The sequence below is a fragment of the Chaetodon trifascialis genome, chromosome 7 (assembly GCF_039877785.1).
Source record: "Chaetodon trifascialis isolate fChaTrf1 chromosome 7, fChaTrf1.hap1, whole genome shotgun sequence".
NCBI lineage: Eukaryota > Metazoa > Chordata > Actinopteri > Chaetodontiformes > Chaetodontidae > Chaetodon > Chaetodon trifascialis.
In genome coordinates, this window is record NC_092062.1 from 25,471,900 (window position 1) to 25,487,940 (window position 16,041).

General features: G+C 40.6%; 1 protein-coding gene across 1 annotated transcript in view; it reads left to right on the forward strand.

Moving 5' to 3' along the window:
* gabbr1a (gamma-aminobutyric acid (GABA) B receptor, 1a) overlaps nt 1-16,041 on the forward strand; it is a 65,557-nt gene that overhangs the window by 1,479 nt on the left and 48,037 nt on the right. Inside the window, exons 2-6 of the mRNA XM_070966402.1 lie at nt 1,696-1,782; nt 2,066-2,130; nt 4,433-4,571; nt 7,976-8,161; nt 9,966-9,983. Coding sequence (XP_070822503.1) covers nt 1,704-1,782; nt 2,066-2,130; nt 4,433-4,571; nt 7,976-8,161; nt 9,966-9,983 — 487 coding nt within the window. The 5' untranslated portion in view covers nt 1,696-1,703. The remainder of the gene's footprint in view (nt 1-1,695; nt 1,783-2,065; nt 2,131-4,432; nt 4,572-7,975; nt 8,162-9,965; nt 9,984-16,041) is intronic.

The window sequence follows — 16,041 nt, forward strand, 5'->3', positions numbered from 1 at the left end:
CCAACACACACATGCATGCACGCACACTCTGATGGTGTCTACCTCCTGCATGCTTCTTGTCAGTGAACTCTAAAAATACACTGGATAATGCTAATGAAGTATCCAGCAGAGTTTGTCTGTCTTCCACAAGCAAGCCTCGCTGCCATCTGTCTCCCTCACTGTGGTGCTTTGCTTTGTTATACCCCCCCACCCCCACCCCCCCACTTCACCACACGCACCCTCCACCCCCTTACTGCCTTGTTAAGTGCAAGAGTGTATGGGTGTATTTATGTTTTTGCATGTGTGACAGCCTCATAAAGCAACATTTATTATTCAAAACTGCAAATGAACAGCTATATATAGTGTTTTCATCATTCATATAGTCAGTTGTGTACGTGTGTGCGTGCGTTCGTGTTTCCCTTCCTGCCAGAGTCGCTGCGCCTCACGGGACTCAATGGTCTTTTGACTTTTTGCTGGTTAGCATAACACACCCACTCTGTGCTCATGATGGCTGCGCAGTCGACAGTCAGTGTGATGATAGCAGGGTTGAGTTGATGTAATAGTTTGCCGCATTTGTCATTTCTTGATATTATCTATTATTTACACATCAAAGTGTGTTTACAGCTGGAGTGCGACTGCATATCTGAAAGAAGTTGCACAAAGCCTTTGGTGGCTCCAGAGGGAGCTGTACAAAGTCTGATAAATTGTCTCAAGTGATGTCACCTGAGTCAGCGTCGGTTGGGGCGGAAGGCCAACTTTAAAAATGGGAAAAATATTTGATTGCGGAGTTAGAAGGAAGTGAGCTAATTAGACATCTGTAGCTGCTCACCTCTGCTCGAGGCTACATTAGCGGTTAAAAGCAGGATACACCAGAATCTCCCACTGAACTGTCCACAGTCGAGTTGCATTGTGGGTAATTTAGGCACCGGGTGTTTGACAGCCAAGACGAATGCATGCAATTAACAAGACGATATCTCTGGTTCCGGTGCACTGATTTAATCATTGTTTTATAAAACTGTCCATTGAGTCCGACAAGGTTACTGGAGTGCAATGCTAAATCGGTAGAGTCCTCTTTTAATGTATTCCGGAGTTTCCTTGCCAATGAACAGGCGAGGTTGGCCATTATGCCTCAAATGCTGTCAACACACCTAAAAACACCTTTCTGCTGTGCAGCGGAGAGCTTTTGTTACCATCCATCACAAGCTGTTGCAGATATTTTTCTACCCTGACATGAAGAAAACTCTGAAGTCTATTGAGTCGTGCCTTGGTGTGAAATGTTTCCATGGGCAGCCACTTTGCAAAAATATCAGCCATCAAAACCTCAGCTGAAGCCTTGTATACAGGGCCTTTGAAATTAAGCCAAGCTGGCTCTCAGCTGAGCATGGGCTGTCTGCACTGTAAATACAAATAGAAGCAGGGAGAGAAAAGTGGACTCATCTTGCAGCTCATCCTCTCGGTGCACAGTCAGGCAGGCTGAAAAGGGAGGTTTTTTTGGCAAAAAGTTGCTGCATCCCTTTTAGAAGGACAGGCAGCGAACCGAAAATGACTGTATCTGAGGACCGAGCGTGTAGCATTAATACTGTAAGATTATTTTCTCAGTAACCATTTTCCTCTTGTCTCTTGTTTCCTCTTCTGTCTCTCTCCAAAAGCCTCCATTTCTCCGTCACACTTCCCTACTTTCTTTTAAAACCTCTCTCCCTCTTCCTTCTCTTTCAGATCCAGAGATGGCACGGCTATTCTTTCTGATTATTCTCCATGCTCTTCCATCTCTTGTTGTGCCCATACATAATTCATCAGCTGGAGGTAATTTCTGCGTGTTTGTGACTGAATATGTGCGGTAAACTGTGTGTTTGCTGTGAGTGTGTGTTTATAATACACATTAATGGACAGAAGTGACTCTGCAGAGACTGCTAAGTGACCTGAATGAAGCACTCTAATTTGTGCAGCATGGAGGGCATCAGTTAAACTGACAATACATCATGGTGCTGTGATATATCTACATGATCTGGAGACAGAGCTTTCCCTCTCTGTTCTTGTCATCCTTCTTCTTTCCTTCCTCTTCCTCTTCCTCTTCTCATTTTCTCAGGCTGTGCCATCATCCGGCCTCCCAGGGATGGGGGGATCCGCTACAGAGGCCTGACACAAGAACAGGTACAGGGAACGACATTAATCCAAACGACGCTGAATCCAAAGGCAGCATCACAACATAACAACTAAATTGCAACTTGACTTATCAAATCAGGCACATTAAACCACAGATGAAGATTTTCCTAATATAATTTACAGAAATGGAAGTAGCTAACACTGCATCTGCTAACTCTTTCTTCCTAAAATATAAAACATTATGTTGAGAAATGAGAAATAAAGTGGTGATATTACATTAATACAACTCAACTGGTGATAATGACATCAAATGATAAGCGATATTTTAGCTAACGATAGAATAGTAATATTGTCTAATGTTGTAAATAGAGAATACCTTTAGTTTTCACAATATCAGCTAATTATTATCACACCATCAGTCAAATTTAGTTATTTTTCTGTACATTATTATTATTATTATTATTATTATATTAGTTATTTTTATTATATTAGTGTGGTTAAGTTTTATAGTTTGACATTTTCGTAAATATGCATATTTGCTTTCTTGCTCACTCGAAAGGATTGATATCATCTAAATGCACTAAATATGAAGCTACAGACAGCAGTCGGTTAGCTTAGCAGAAACAGTGGAAACGGGGGGAAACAGCCAGCCTGGCTCTGTCTAGAGGGAACAAAATCTGCTTACCTGCCAGGCTAGCTGTTTCCCTCCATTTCCAGTCTTTATGCTAAGCTAAGCTAACAATCTTCCCATCTAACTCTGCAAGAAAGCAAAGAAGCATATTTCCCAAAATGTTGACCTATTGCGTTAATTAAAGCAACGTTTTAGTATATGTTGACATGTTATACACAATGAGTGGCAACAGAGCGATCTCCTGACTCAGATGGCTCATGTGCTTACCAAAGCCATGTCACGGGATCAGCTGCAACCTTTGACCTCTGTCACGTCACACCCAGATCTCCCTGTGATCTTTCCATTCAGCTGTGAGCCATCAATAAAGCAGACGTGTTAAAGGATTCACAGTGAGACGAGAGAATCACTAAAAAATGAACAAGTATGCATAGAGAGTATGAAATTAAAGAGCGCGCACAGAGATAGAATGAAAGGTTTCCAGACATAGACGGATAAATGAAGAGATACATTCAGGCTGCATTATGGGAAATGTAGGATTGAGGCATTTTGTAGCATGACCCATATTTTGGACATTAAACCCAGATATCTTGGCATCTGCATTCTTTCTTAATCTTCTTAATGCACATTGAGAGTGACAGTCTTAAGCTTGGAAATTCAACTTTTATCTTTTTCCTGAACTTTTAAGCGCACGTCACGGTCTTCATCATCAACAGATGTGATTTGCTCAGCTTCACTCCTCTGATGAAGTGCCACAAAAGGCTAGCAAGTGGGCTTTGAGTGAAGATTCTTTGTCAAACTCTTAACACAACAGTTTTTCCTTTAATTAGCTTTAAAAATGATCTTATTCTACCTTATCTGATACCGTAGATATATGGCTGCACCATTATCTACAAATATTATGTATGCATAATTTTCCACATTTAGCCTGATATATTTGGCATGCGTGGAAAGCTTTTAGGAACCGTTAGAGTTTAAAATAAAATTCTGTGGGTTTGAACGATGTTTGGCTTCGTACTGAGTCACCCAATGGCAAATGAGTGAGATCTGCAGCCCCTAGAGTCTCTGAATATACCGACATTGCTCAGAAGTTTCACAAAAAGTCCATTCTCAGCATTTGTGCACTGGAGGTTTCCAGTGTCCACACTGCACTTGTGTAAGGTGGATATTGAACCATGATTGGCTGGCTTCCTAATTAGTCGTGATGCAGCAAAATCATAGCCCCGAGGTGCACACGTTAAACTGAGATTTGAGGTGAGAACTTTCCCACTTCTGCAGATAAATAAAAACAGACTCCTGGTGCCAAACTCTGCAGACACACCATTCTGCACACTGAAGGTCAAACATCCAGGTGAAGTAACGAGAAGCAAAATACATTTCTGGAGTGGAGGGGGACTTTAAAGCTCACACGATTGTATTGAATTCTGTACTGCAGCAAAAACCGAATAAAGGAAAGACTGATGCAGTTTCAAAAACCTCCAAAACTGAGCCATTCAAATGGCTCTGGATGTACACACACAACATGAAAGAAGAGAGAAGGTGGAGTTCAGAGTGTGACAGTATATCAGCTTCCTCTTAGAGCTTCATTGTCCCAGCCATATGCTACCAGTCTACTGCACTGAGACAGAATGAAGAGGGTCCCTAAGTGAATGAGATAAACTGGTGAGAGGGAGCATCAATCACACTTTAATGACTGTCTCTCCGCCCATGTTTCTGTTACAGATCCGCAGTGTGCAGATCCTGCCTGTGGATTATGAGATAGAGTATATCTGCAGAGGAAACCGGGTGATCGTGGGACCCAAGGTCAGGAAATGTTTACCCAACGGCACATGGACGGACATGGCGCAGCACAGCAGATGTTGTAAGACCTTTTTGGCCTACTTCTCCTCCTCTCTCTATCCTATCCTCTACACTTCCCTTATCTTATCACAGATTTCCCTCTTCCACACAGTTCTTGCGCATTCTGTCTGCTTAGTCAACTTCAAAATAAAGCCAGAGTTACAATAAAATGAAATCTCAGTCGTTGTGACAGCACATTACCGCCTTCTTTACACTACACACTCAGGAAAGTGTGAAATACTGTGCAACCTCCACTCTCACTCTTTTAAGAACTGGGATTGGAGTCACTTTTATCATCTAAGACTAACATGAAAATACACAGTGACGTGATGCAATCTTAAATGGAGCTCACATGATACGAAACCACAGCCTTTTATTGCTGTGTTTCCTGCATTACCTCTTTTAAAATCTGCGATATCTGATTTCTTTTGGTCCCTAGAAACAAGTTGTGAAAACAACATTGACATATCACCATTTTTCAGTTCAGTAGCAGACTCTTTAGCCAACAGTTGTGTATTTATACATCCTGCAATGAATGAGCAGCATTCATTTGAAGTCGTGTTTCTGGCCATCTGGCATATGTATATCCAATATTCACTCTGTTTTAGCTCTGTTTGCTCTCCTGCGGGAAATATCTGGCTCTTAAGCTGCTAAATGCTTCGCTGTGTTCACTAGCTAGATGCTAACTTTGCCTGTCTGCTGTTTGGTGCTGAGCAGGTAGTGTACAGAGGTTTGATGAGCTTTTTTTTTGCTGAATTCAGGCTGAAACTGCACTATGAGAGCAGTGACAGTGAAACAAAAGAGTAAAAGTTGAAGCTAAATAATGAGCCAAAAGTCACTATAAAGCTCTGTATAGCTGAGAGGAGCTGCAGATTTAGGTGATGATCCTCTGTAGGCTCATCACTGTGAATGACACCTTTCACACTGTCACACAAATATCTCTTTAAATAATTGATTTATACTGGAAATAAACTTCTTCTAAAGGAACATTACTGACTTCAGTCGACATGGAAAGGATGTTCCCACAATCTTTTGGTTGAATTGTGCGTCTTGACCTTGGGAACAGAGCGGGTGACAAAATAACCTCAACTCACAGGTTCACTAACTAGTTTTTCTGGAGCTTTCAAATGCACCTTAAGGTCCCTGATATGAACAGAATTAACACCAAAACCGGTCACAACATGGACTTGGAGCTCCTCATATAGGACCACTGAGCCATTAGTGATGAAAACTGCACAATGCCGTTTAAAGCTTCAAAAAAGCTAGTAAGCTGACCTTTGAGCTGGGATTATTTTGTCTCACATTTTTCTCAAATGGTCGCAAATCACTTCAGTTATTCTTCTCTTGCTGTACAGGTAATACGTCACTACCCAGAGCTTGTAAAACACTTTGTGTCTGATCTATGAATAGGTTCGTTATTGTGCCGTATCTTGTGTGTTGCTGATTAGCTTTTTTTGTCTTCAAACACTGCGATATGTGCCTAATGAAGGGCTTTATAAATGAATAAATGTAACTCATCTGTGATGTGTGCTGGGTATTGCTTTGGGGAGCTTATATCTAGAGTATAATTAAAGAATTGTTTATCTCATACATATTAATGCGGTATCTGTGCGTATGATGTATAATCTGTCATATATTTTTAGATTTAAATTGCGTTCCTGCTTCGACATGTTTTAACTGCTGCAAACTTTGCTTGCAAACCAAACTGTTCTTATCGGGCCGTGAGGGCCTGAATGTAATTTCTTCTCAGATCACATCTACAGTGCCTCTGCAAATACTCAGAATAAGGCCAGCAATCCAATCAAATCCCTCTTATATCTCTGTTTTTGTTCTTTCAGTTCACATTTAACATCAGTGGAATTTTGTTTTTCCCAGGAGGACGTTCTCTTTTTTGTTTTCTCTGGCTTATGTAAGAGCGCAAGCTGCAATGTGCAGATTGGAGTTTTATTATGTGCTCACATGCTGGGAGGAAGATTCAACAAACTCGGCAGCTAAACAAATTATATTCAAGAGCTTGGCCATTTTGTCAAGAGCACAACTGTTAAACTACACTGAGGCAAGCTAATATAAATATGGGCTAAAGTGTAGCCTAAAATATTTCTTACTGGTAACTAACTCATATTTAGTTGGATTAAAGAGGCTTGTAGGGCAGTTGAAGTTACATCACAGTAACTTTCTCAATGCATCATGTTTATTATATTTAGCCTGTTTTGGATCTGAGTTAAATGTATGTGTAGAGCTGCTCAGGGTGCAGACATAATCTCCTCCATTTTTAACATATTGCTTTAGTAACTGAGGCTGGTGTTTGTGATTGCTTTTCTAATGGTGTTAATCTTTCATAGATAACTTGCAAACTATTATGGCACATACTTGGAAAAACTAATAACATTCCCGTCAACTTCAGCTGTACTTCACATGCTAACATGCTAAACTATGGTAAACATACTTAATGTCAGCATGTTAGCACTGTAAGCATGTTAGCCAGTTAGCATTTAGCTCAAAGCACTACGGTACACTACAGAGCTGCTAGCTTTTAGTCTTGTTGTCCTTCAGTAAAGCTTGTTTTCTCCCCAAAGCTTATGTAAATTTGACATGACTACACCTCTAATGAGAGGCTGAAACAATGAAATTTCACTGTTAGCAGCTCATGAATGGCTGCAACTGAGTCAAGTAACAATATGAGTATTATAGCATGTTGTACCACGTCCAAGAGATCCATTTGGAGGGGATGATGTCCATTTTCTCACGGTGTGAGCCATTTGGGTTTTCATTCACCATAAAATTACATTCAGAGGGATAAGGACACACACTGACTACAAAAACTGAAGCGTTTGCAAAATAATTTTTGATGGTTTCTGACATTTTAGGTAGTTTTTGTCATGCTGTATGTTCAAGTGCTCATTTTTGTGATAAGTTTGGCTTTAGTTAGTTATTTGAGGCAACAGAAAGGAGTGCAGGTTCCTCTCAGCTCCACCAGGCGGTTTAGCATTTTTCATCTTCTTGTTTTGTTTCTACTTTTTGATTCAGCCTTAATGCTAATATCGTCCTTGTTTCAGCTTGCAACAGGAAGTTGCTTCTAGCTAAAAAGTTCTGATAAATCCACCGAACCTGGCGACAAAGCTAGCAGCTAGCTTGTGAACATTGGAGCATTTAGCAACTCAAGTGCCCAGAAACTGAACTCCAAATGAATTCTCTGTAAATGTGCTGTAAATAGGAGAATGAAAGCTAACATGTTGACCATAACAACCTTATCAGGTGATAATATGTCAGTGTTTTGTGTACATCTTGTTCTGTTTGGTCTAGCCAGTTAGCCAAACTGCGCTGGTTCTTTGACCACAACCAACAACACTATTTTCTTTCCTTTCCAACGCACGTTTGACCCTGAGAAATGTTTGTTTACTCCTTTGTGGTCCGTCTTATCCCCAGTGTTGCTGTGCCCGCGGGTGTGGACTTCCCTGGAGAACGGCCGGGTGACGGTGAAGCCACCCGGGCCCCCCGTGGAGGGGACAGTGCTCCATTACAGCTGCCACGCCGGCTTCATCCTGGAGGGCAGAAACATCAGCCACTGCACTAAACTGGGAAAGTGGGACGCACCTAAGCCTACCTGCCTCTGTGAGTGTCTAAGCCAGTATGACTAACTGAGATTTTACACTAAGCTTCAAATTACAGTACAATTAAGACAACGCTGTATGGTGGGACGCCTTTTCCTGTCTTGAGGGACATTCAGCAGGCAACAGCACAGTAATTAATTTTACATTATAACCACAGCCAGTCGAAGGGTAGCGATGCTAGCAAAGAGAATTCAGTGCACAATCAGCGAGAGCGAATATTCATACCATATAAATTAATGTTATCCATCATAATAAGTAAAGAAAACTATTAAAACATTAAGATGCTTCCAAAAGTGATATTGGTGATTTAGTTTTATGAGAATCATCATCTGGAGTTACAATGTACTCAATTTTTAGTTTAATGCTTCAGAAGAGAGATGTGTGTACGGATGATCCATTAATAGTTTAACAATCTGCAACTATTTTAATTAGTTCCTTCAATTATTATGTCAATTTTTCCAGAAAAAATGTTTCCACCTTCTCAAACATCATGATTACATACTTTCCTTTGATATGATACTAAACTGAATGTCTTTGAGTTGATGAGATAAAAAAAGCAATTATTCATCAATCAGAAATGGCTTCTCATAACTTTCTAAGAGGCATTTTTTTTAACTATATTCTGATATTTTATAGTCATCATATGAATCTCTTAATGATCGTTAGTTGCTGCACCAGTAAATTTATCTAAATAACTGAATCTTTATTGGCAGAAATGTACATTGTAGTCACATTAAGGGAACACATCCTGTGCCATTTCATCACATAAACGTGGCTCACTTAGCTTTTGTCGCCTGCCCCACAAAAAATGGGAACATCAGGCTTTAAAGATGACAGATTATTACAAACACCTGCTCTCCCAACGGTGAGGCACGGTTGCTTGGCAATAAATGATCCAGCCAATCAAGGTGTAATCCACAGAGGGCAGTCTGTACCTTTGGCTCAGGCAGGTAAAGTAAACGAGTGACAGCCTGATGCCCCGTACGCTCACCTGTGCTCAGGATCAATACTCCATGAGTATTACACTGAGAGTGTGATATCACAGATGAGAGAAGAGTGTTCTCAGTTACAACCGTTGGCATGTCAACTATCTGAAGAGATTTGTCCAAATTAGTGAAAATAAATGACGATTTACAAAACAAAAAACACAGATGAAACAAAGAACTGAAAGATATGAGATTGCCAGCTGGTTATCAGATGAGTTGGCATGGCAACCGCCAAAGTTGCTATGGGAATGACAGCATTAAAATGGATGAAAGAGGGAATTATCAGCACCGTTGGACTGCAGCTGAAAGTAGGTTAATTATTGTATAATAGAAAAACCTAGAGGACGTGTTAATGCTTGATGGCTCACTCGTATTTGTAAATAATTACTTGTATTGTGCACTGCGAAGGTTTAAATTTCCTGTGTTGTTTGTTTAAGGTTTTTTTTTGGTTTCTGTAACTATATGAGATTTAATGGTTTCTCTATTTTTATGTCATTCCTGTAAACCATGATAGGATTACATAATATCTCACACTGTTCCTGCTCAGTATCTAACCACCAGTGCACGTCTCAGGATCACTACAATGTTGTGTCGCTGCCATCTAGTGGAGGAAATAGTTTGAATATTGAGCTTTACTGCACCAAATCTTTGCAGATTACATATTGTAAAGGTGAATAATTGAATCGAAAACATCAGGATTTTTAATCAAAACTCACAGCAGAAATGATGCATTTATTCTTTTTAACTCTTCTGTTTCCACCTGAATTGTGTTTTTTAATCAAATGCTCTTCTTTCTCTTTTTGTGTTTGCCGGCCAAAGATGACAGAAACTACACAGGTAGGAGTTTTTTCATTCTAATGATCACGTAGTGCCCGGCTTACATGGATTTACATGACATGTAAACATACAGTGGCTGTAGTGAAACACTTGTGAGACATGAACTTACATATAAAATTACAAGAACTTTCTCTTCTGTCTCTCAAGCTCAGTGCATGAAATGCCCAGTGCAAACAAGCGTTGAAGTGTTTTTTAAAAATATCAGCCAGAAAAAACAAATCAGAAAGGAAAGACGTTGCACCCAAAAGCGACGCCATTAAATCATCATAAAATTAGTAATAATAAAACGTGGAGGATCAGTGTCATCTAACAGTCTTTTGTCTTCTGGGGGACCATTAAACTTGCCTTTTTCTATGCAACTGTGCACACATAGATTTTGATCCTTTAATTAAATTCTGCTTCATATAAGGCTTGGCATACTGTGCTGCTGATGCAGTGTGCCCTGTGGCCACAAGAGGGCAGCAGCAGCCTGAAGCACCGACGTGACTAACAGAAAGATCAGGTCCCCACACCGGCTGGATCTGACTTCTTGGGGAAAAGGAAATTTCTTCTGAGAACAATTCATCCAATTAAACATTTTTCAGCAGTGAGAAACACGATTATAGTTTTAATTCATATTTAAAGTTGTAAACTCAGTTAAAGAAATTAGTTTTCATATCTAATATTAGAACACACACACACAGGGCTGACAGCGCTTCTGTCGGTTCCTCTCCAGCCGATAGCGTGAGGAACATTATTTTTCTATTCCTGAGTATTAATCCTTCTTTTATGAATCAAAGCACTGAAAGAGAAGATTAAGACTATTTAATTTGCTCATAGTATCATTAGTAAGGTAGCATTTTCATCTCAGCTCATCCAAACTCACCCCTTTATGTCTTAAGTTAATTTCAATTCCAAAGTTTTAATAAAAATTCTTCTATTCTTATTACGTTCTTGCTAATCAATTTTGCTCTGCCTCTGCCTCTGCCCTCTGCGAAGACTGTGGGGGATTTTGAGAAGGCGAGGGTTATTCTCATAAGAAGAGCCGCTGTGGGTTTGTCACCATGCAGGTATAAATATGAGCAGGTGTGGAATATTCTGCTCAGTTAGCCAGCCTCTGCAAAACTGTGGGTCTTATTGCTGGGAGGGTAAAAATGCATGAGCTTGCATTTCTGAAAACAAACTAATGTGCTAATCCATCCTTGCCTGAAAAAATAAAGGGTCAAAAAAAACAAAAAAAACAAGTACAAGTACAGCCATTTTATTTGATCCCTGGCAACGATGATGAATGCACTTGTTACTGTTGCAGGGTGGCTCACCCTCTTGCACAGTTATGTCACCACATTAGGAATTGGCCAGATATTGAATCATACGCTCGCTGCGATCCTTGGAAGACTCACAACGCTGCAGTGTTACTCTAATGAATTAGGCATAGGCCTATCCTAGCCCCTCATAAGCCAAACACTGCTCACACACATGCACACACGCTCACACTGGCGTGCGCACACACTCTCTGCAGCACTAAACTTGATATATAGTTTTATGCAAGTAATCCCATAAGTTGCTGATAAAAACTTTCCAAATGTCACGGACAGACTTGACAAACACATAATTAACAAAGCAGCAGAGAACAGTGTTTCCTCAAATAGAAATTTCCATCTACAGTCACAATACTGACCTCCTTCTGGCTGTGCTCTCTCTCTCTCCACTCCATGTGCCATCACCACCCACTTACTGCCTCCTCAGCGGGAGAAAGGTTAATACCCTGCTCCTGTCTGTGTCTGCTCTACCCTGTGTGTGTGTGTGTGTGTGTGTGTGTGTGTGTGTGTGTGTGTGTGTGTGAGAGTGTGTGTGCAAATTCAGTAGGATTACATCTCTAGTTTCTGTTTTCTCCAAGTACAGTATAACAAAACTGAGGTTACACAGTGAATACAAAGACAGCAGCAGACAAACAGGGCATAACAAGCTAACACAGTTTCCATCCAAACTCTGCATGTGTGCATGTGTACATATAAACATCAGTATATGTACATGTACTCTGTTATATTTTTAGATGATTCAATTTAAGAATCTATTTAATCTTTGCAGATTATTGTATTTTTGCACAGCGCAGCGCTAACAGGCATTAAGTCAAAGTTTTCTTATTTTTCGTTCAAAACCAAACATCAGTCAAAACACCATGCGCCTGTCAAGTAAATCAAATGATTGTCAATGTGATTAAAGTTTGCAAGTATGCTTTTGTCTTTCTGTGCAGATAATCGTTAGCCAGCACCTTTTATGGATGGACATGTGGCCCCAAAGTTTCGTTTTTGGTAGTTATTTAATTGAATTATTGGCAAATATTACTCAAACATGCATAAAAACTGTATTTGTGGGGAGGCTCATTTCAGCAGTGGATTAATACACATTCTGTGTACCAGTGAGTGTTTACAGCAGCAGCTGCAGCAGCAGCTATAAACTAGTGTGTTTATCGTCATCAAGGCACATGAAGTCTCATTCATTTAATTGTTTTGTTGACAACAATGGAGCTCTATGGCACAAAGGATAAACTATATCAGGCTTCGGCAACACAGACAATACTAGTATTAGTGTAGCTGGGCAGGAAAATAAGAGGAAACGTTGCCATCCTCAGCATTTAAAGGCGGTTTGTGTCACTGGGATTTCAAACTTGCTTTGTGTGCTATCTGTAGAGCATCGCATGATGTCAAAACATACGACCAGGCAATCTGTTAGCACTTTAAGAGCAGCTGCTGTGAGAGCTGCGGTAGCCCCAAAAAGTTAAGCTGCGAATTAAAAAGAAGAACGTATCCACGCTCCTCACCTGATGGGAATGTGAACTCCAGCCGTGCACATGGCAGTAATGGATTTTTAAAGCTGATGAATACTGACTCACTGATACTGACACAGGAGAAGGTATTCCTCTTTCATAGTAATACTCATAACAATAAAACATTGGGTACCAAATGTAGCTGCACAGTTATGCCCTCGTGAAAGGATATTTACAGTTGAACAATGAACTTATTACTCTTAACTCCCCTCCACCCTGATCCTCAGGCATGATATATTACTGTAATAAGTGCACTGCTGCAGAGTGCTGGAAACAAGGTGGTGCGTAGTGTGCTGCTGCTGCTGCTGCTGCTGCTGGACAAATTATGTAATGATGATACTGTATTGAAGTTAGAGGTTTTTACTGCATGATGAACTGGATTTTCCTAACAATGCTGTACAACATTTATGCTGCTATAAATTGTCATTCCAATAATCCCGTAATCGTAATGTCGAAATGGGGCCTGAGTTTTCACCGCCTGGTGCTCAAAGTTAAGCAGACGCAAAGAATGGACTTTGAAATGCTCTCGGAGCAAAGTCTGATCTCTGCACAAAGACTATGACTTGTACCGTCAGCACTGTGGAAAAACCTTACGTCCACAAAATATCAGCGTCTTGGGAACTGAAACAGTCTGATTGATTTTTACACAATGTATTTTGTCGGAGCCTTTTCACAATGATTTGGATTGCGCCCTGAATAAAATGGGCTCTGCAGGTGGAGGAGAACATAATCTGGGGATTGTGTTAAAAAGGGAACATTCAAAATAGTTTTTTTTTCCCACTAACACATCTGCCAAGAGAGAAACAGGCCATTATCCTGAAGGATGCCCAGTGTGCAAACTGCAGACGCGCAAATATACAGTGCAAGGCCCTCATTAAAGCAGCTCAGCAACATGTTACCGCGCTCACGTCTCCGTTGCATCTTTTCCAGGCTTTACCACAGCTAATGTCGTCTCTGAATGTGGCATTTGCCAACATGAGGGTTGTTAACGCTGTACAACCCGATGCTGGTGCGCCTTGCCTGTGTTGGCTGCAGGCTTATGGAGCGAAACAGCACATAAAGTTCACGGCTGAATAATTGATAGTGCGTTGGATGGGTCACGGGGTGGCGGCGAGGAAGAGGAGGTGGAAGTGGAAGGCAAATGCCAGCAGATGATCACTCACTCACCTCAGCCTGTGAGGGCTTGTTAGCAGCTGGATCTGAATAGCTCTCTGCTACATGGAGATATCCAGATAATGAGATTTGGGTAATGAACCAGGGTTATATAATAGTCATATTCCATCGCCTAACTACAGAGGGATTTTAATTTAGACTGGAGAAATAATGGTCTTCTTCCCAATCGCTGCCATAAGTAATTTTCAAAGGGGAACTTTAACACTAACATTACATTGCAATTAAAGCGCTTACACAGGAATTGCAACAACATGGGCTTAAAATGGATTAAAAACGTATTCAATAATCCAAATAGGCTGCATTGTAAATAGCAGAAAGTATTGCCGACAATGCAGTGACCTTCTGTTTTTCCTCTCAGATAACATGTCGTTAACCTTTAGCTGGAACATTCCTCACATGATTCACATGATGTCGGCAGACGCATCTCCAACAATGTCGAGAGTTCATTTCAGAGAAGGACGCAGATGAAAAGCAGCTAAATGAGCGTTCAGCTTTGACTAGAAAGGCTTAAAGGCCATCGTGGGTGATTCTGTGTGCGTACATGTTTATGTTTCAGAAGGTGTGCGTGTGTGTGTGTGTGTGCGTGGTCTTTGTGTGTCAGCGTTACAAACACTGTAGAGGCTGCGCTGGATGTGAGCAGGGGGCTCAAACAGGTGCGCAGGGAGGCCGGTCGCTCCCTCATCTACACTAAATACATCACTGTTTCCACCGAAATGAAAGCAAATAAAATCAGCCATGATTGATACCGCCGGCCACATTTTTTTGCTGATTTCTCAAAGCTGCTTCTGTACCATTTTATAGACTTGGCCGTGGAGGGGAGGCAGAAATGAAATGGTCTATGGATTAGCAGAGGTGGTTACAGAGCAGAGTATCACACGGCTCTTGTGTGCGAGCCCCATAAGCATGGAGTTATTGATTTGCAGGTCAAGCCGCATCGAAGTTGAAGGCAAAATCTGGCTGAGACTGAAAGTTTTTCAGATGTCGAGGTTACATGCCAACGTTGCTTCAGCAGCATTTAAATAACTAGAGCTGATCGTGCAGGTCCTGGGAGGGGAATCAGTGTTTTCAGTCGCAGCGTCGGCTCTGCTGAGGACAGTCTGTGACGTTGGTCCAGACTAACATGTCTGAAAACACTGGTTTGGCTCGAAATTCACTGAAGACATTCATGGTCCTCAGAGGTTGAATCCTCTTAATTTCAATGATTCTGAGTTTTCCTCTAGCGCCACCAGCAAGTTGACATTTATTCACTATTCAACTATTGGATGGATTGGTGTAGACATCCCCGTAATGTTTATGACAAACACCTGCAGAATTAATGCCATTCCCATCAGACTCTGGTGCACTTTGGGGTTATTGCTAACTAGCATTAGCATGCTAACATACTAAACACTGTACCTGCATTGTCAGTGTGAGCATGTTAGCACGCTGACGTTAGCATTTTCCTCAAAGCACCGCCTCACAGAGCTCGTTTGTTTGAGTTAATTCTCAAAAATGCCAAACATTATCGAGTTTGAACTTCTTAATTTTTGACAATTTATGTAAACTGAATATTTAGATTTTGGACTGATCAACCTTTTTAAAGACACCAGCTTGTGCTTCTTATTATTTTCTGACACTTTATAGACAAAACGATTAATTAAATAATATTTATATACATTTTCATTATTAAAATTCATTAATAATGAAATACTTAAATTAGCTGTATGTAATCCAGACAAAAAACAACTTTATTTATTTATTTATTTATTTTTTGGCCCAGTTTTCATGTTGATCAATTGTTGATCAAATTTATTGGAATTGAATTGTGACGACATATGATTGCATGGTGTTGTATTAACTGAAAACTAATAGCAAACGAGTTATTTAACTTTTCTGAGGAGTTAAGGAACATCATATATTCAGAACAGCGGAACAGATTCGTGCATTACATCACTGCTTTCAACATCAGCTTGATTACTTCATGTTAGCTGTCAAATCATGATGCCAATCAATACCACAGAATCCTTCATCATCGATGTTGTGGCATTGATTTCTGCTATTTCAACCAGCCCCCTCTTGACCTGCAAAAGACAAATGCCA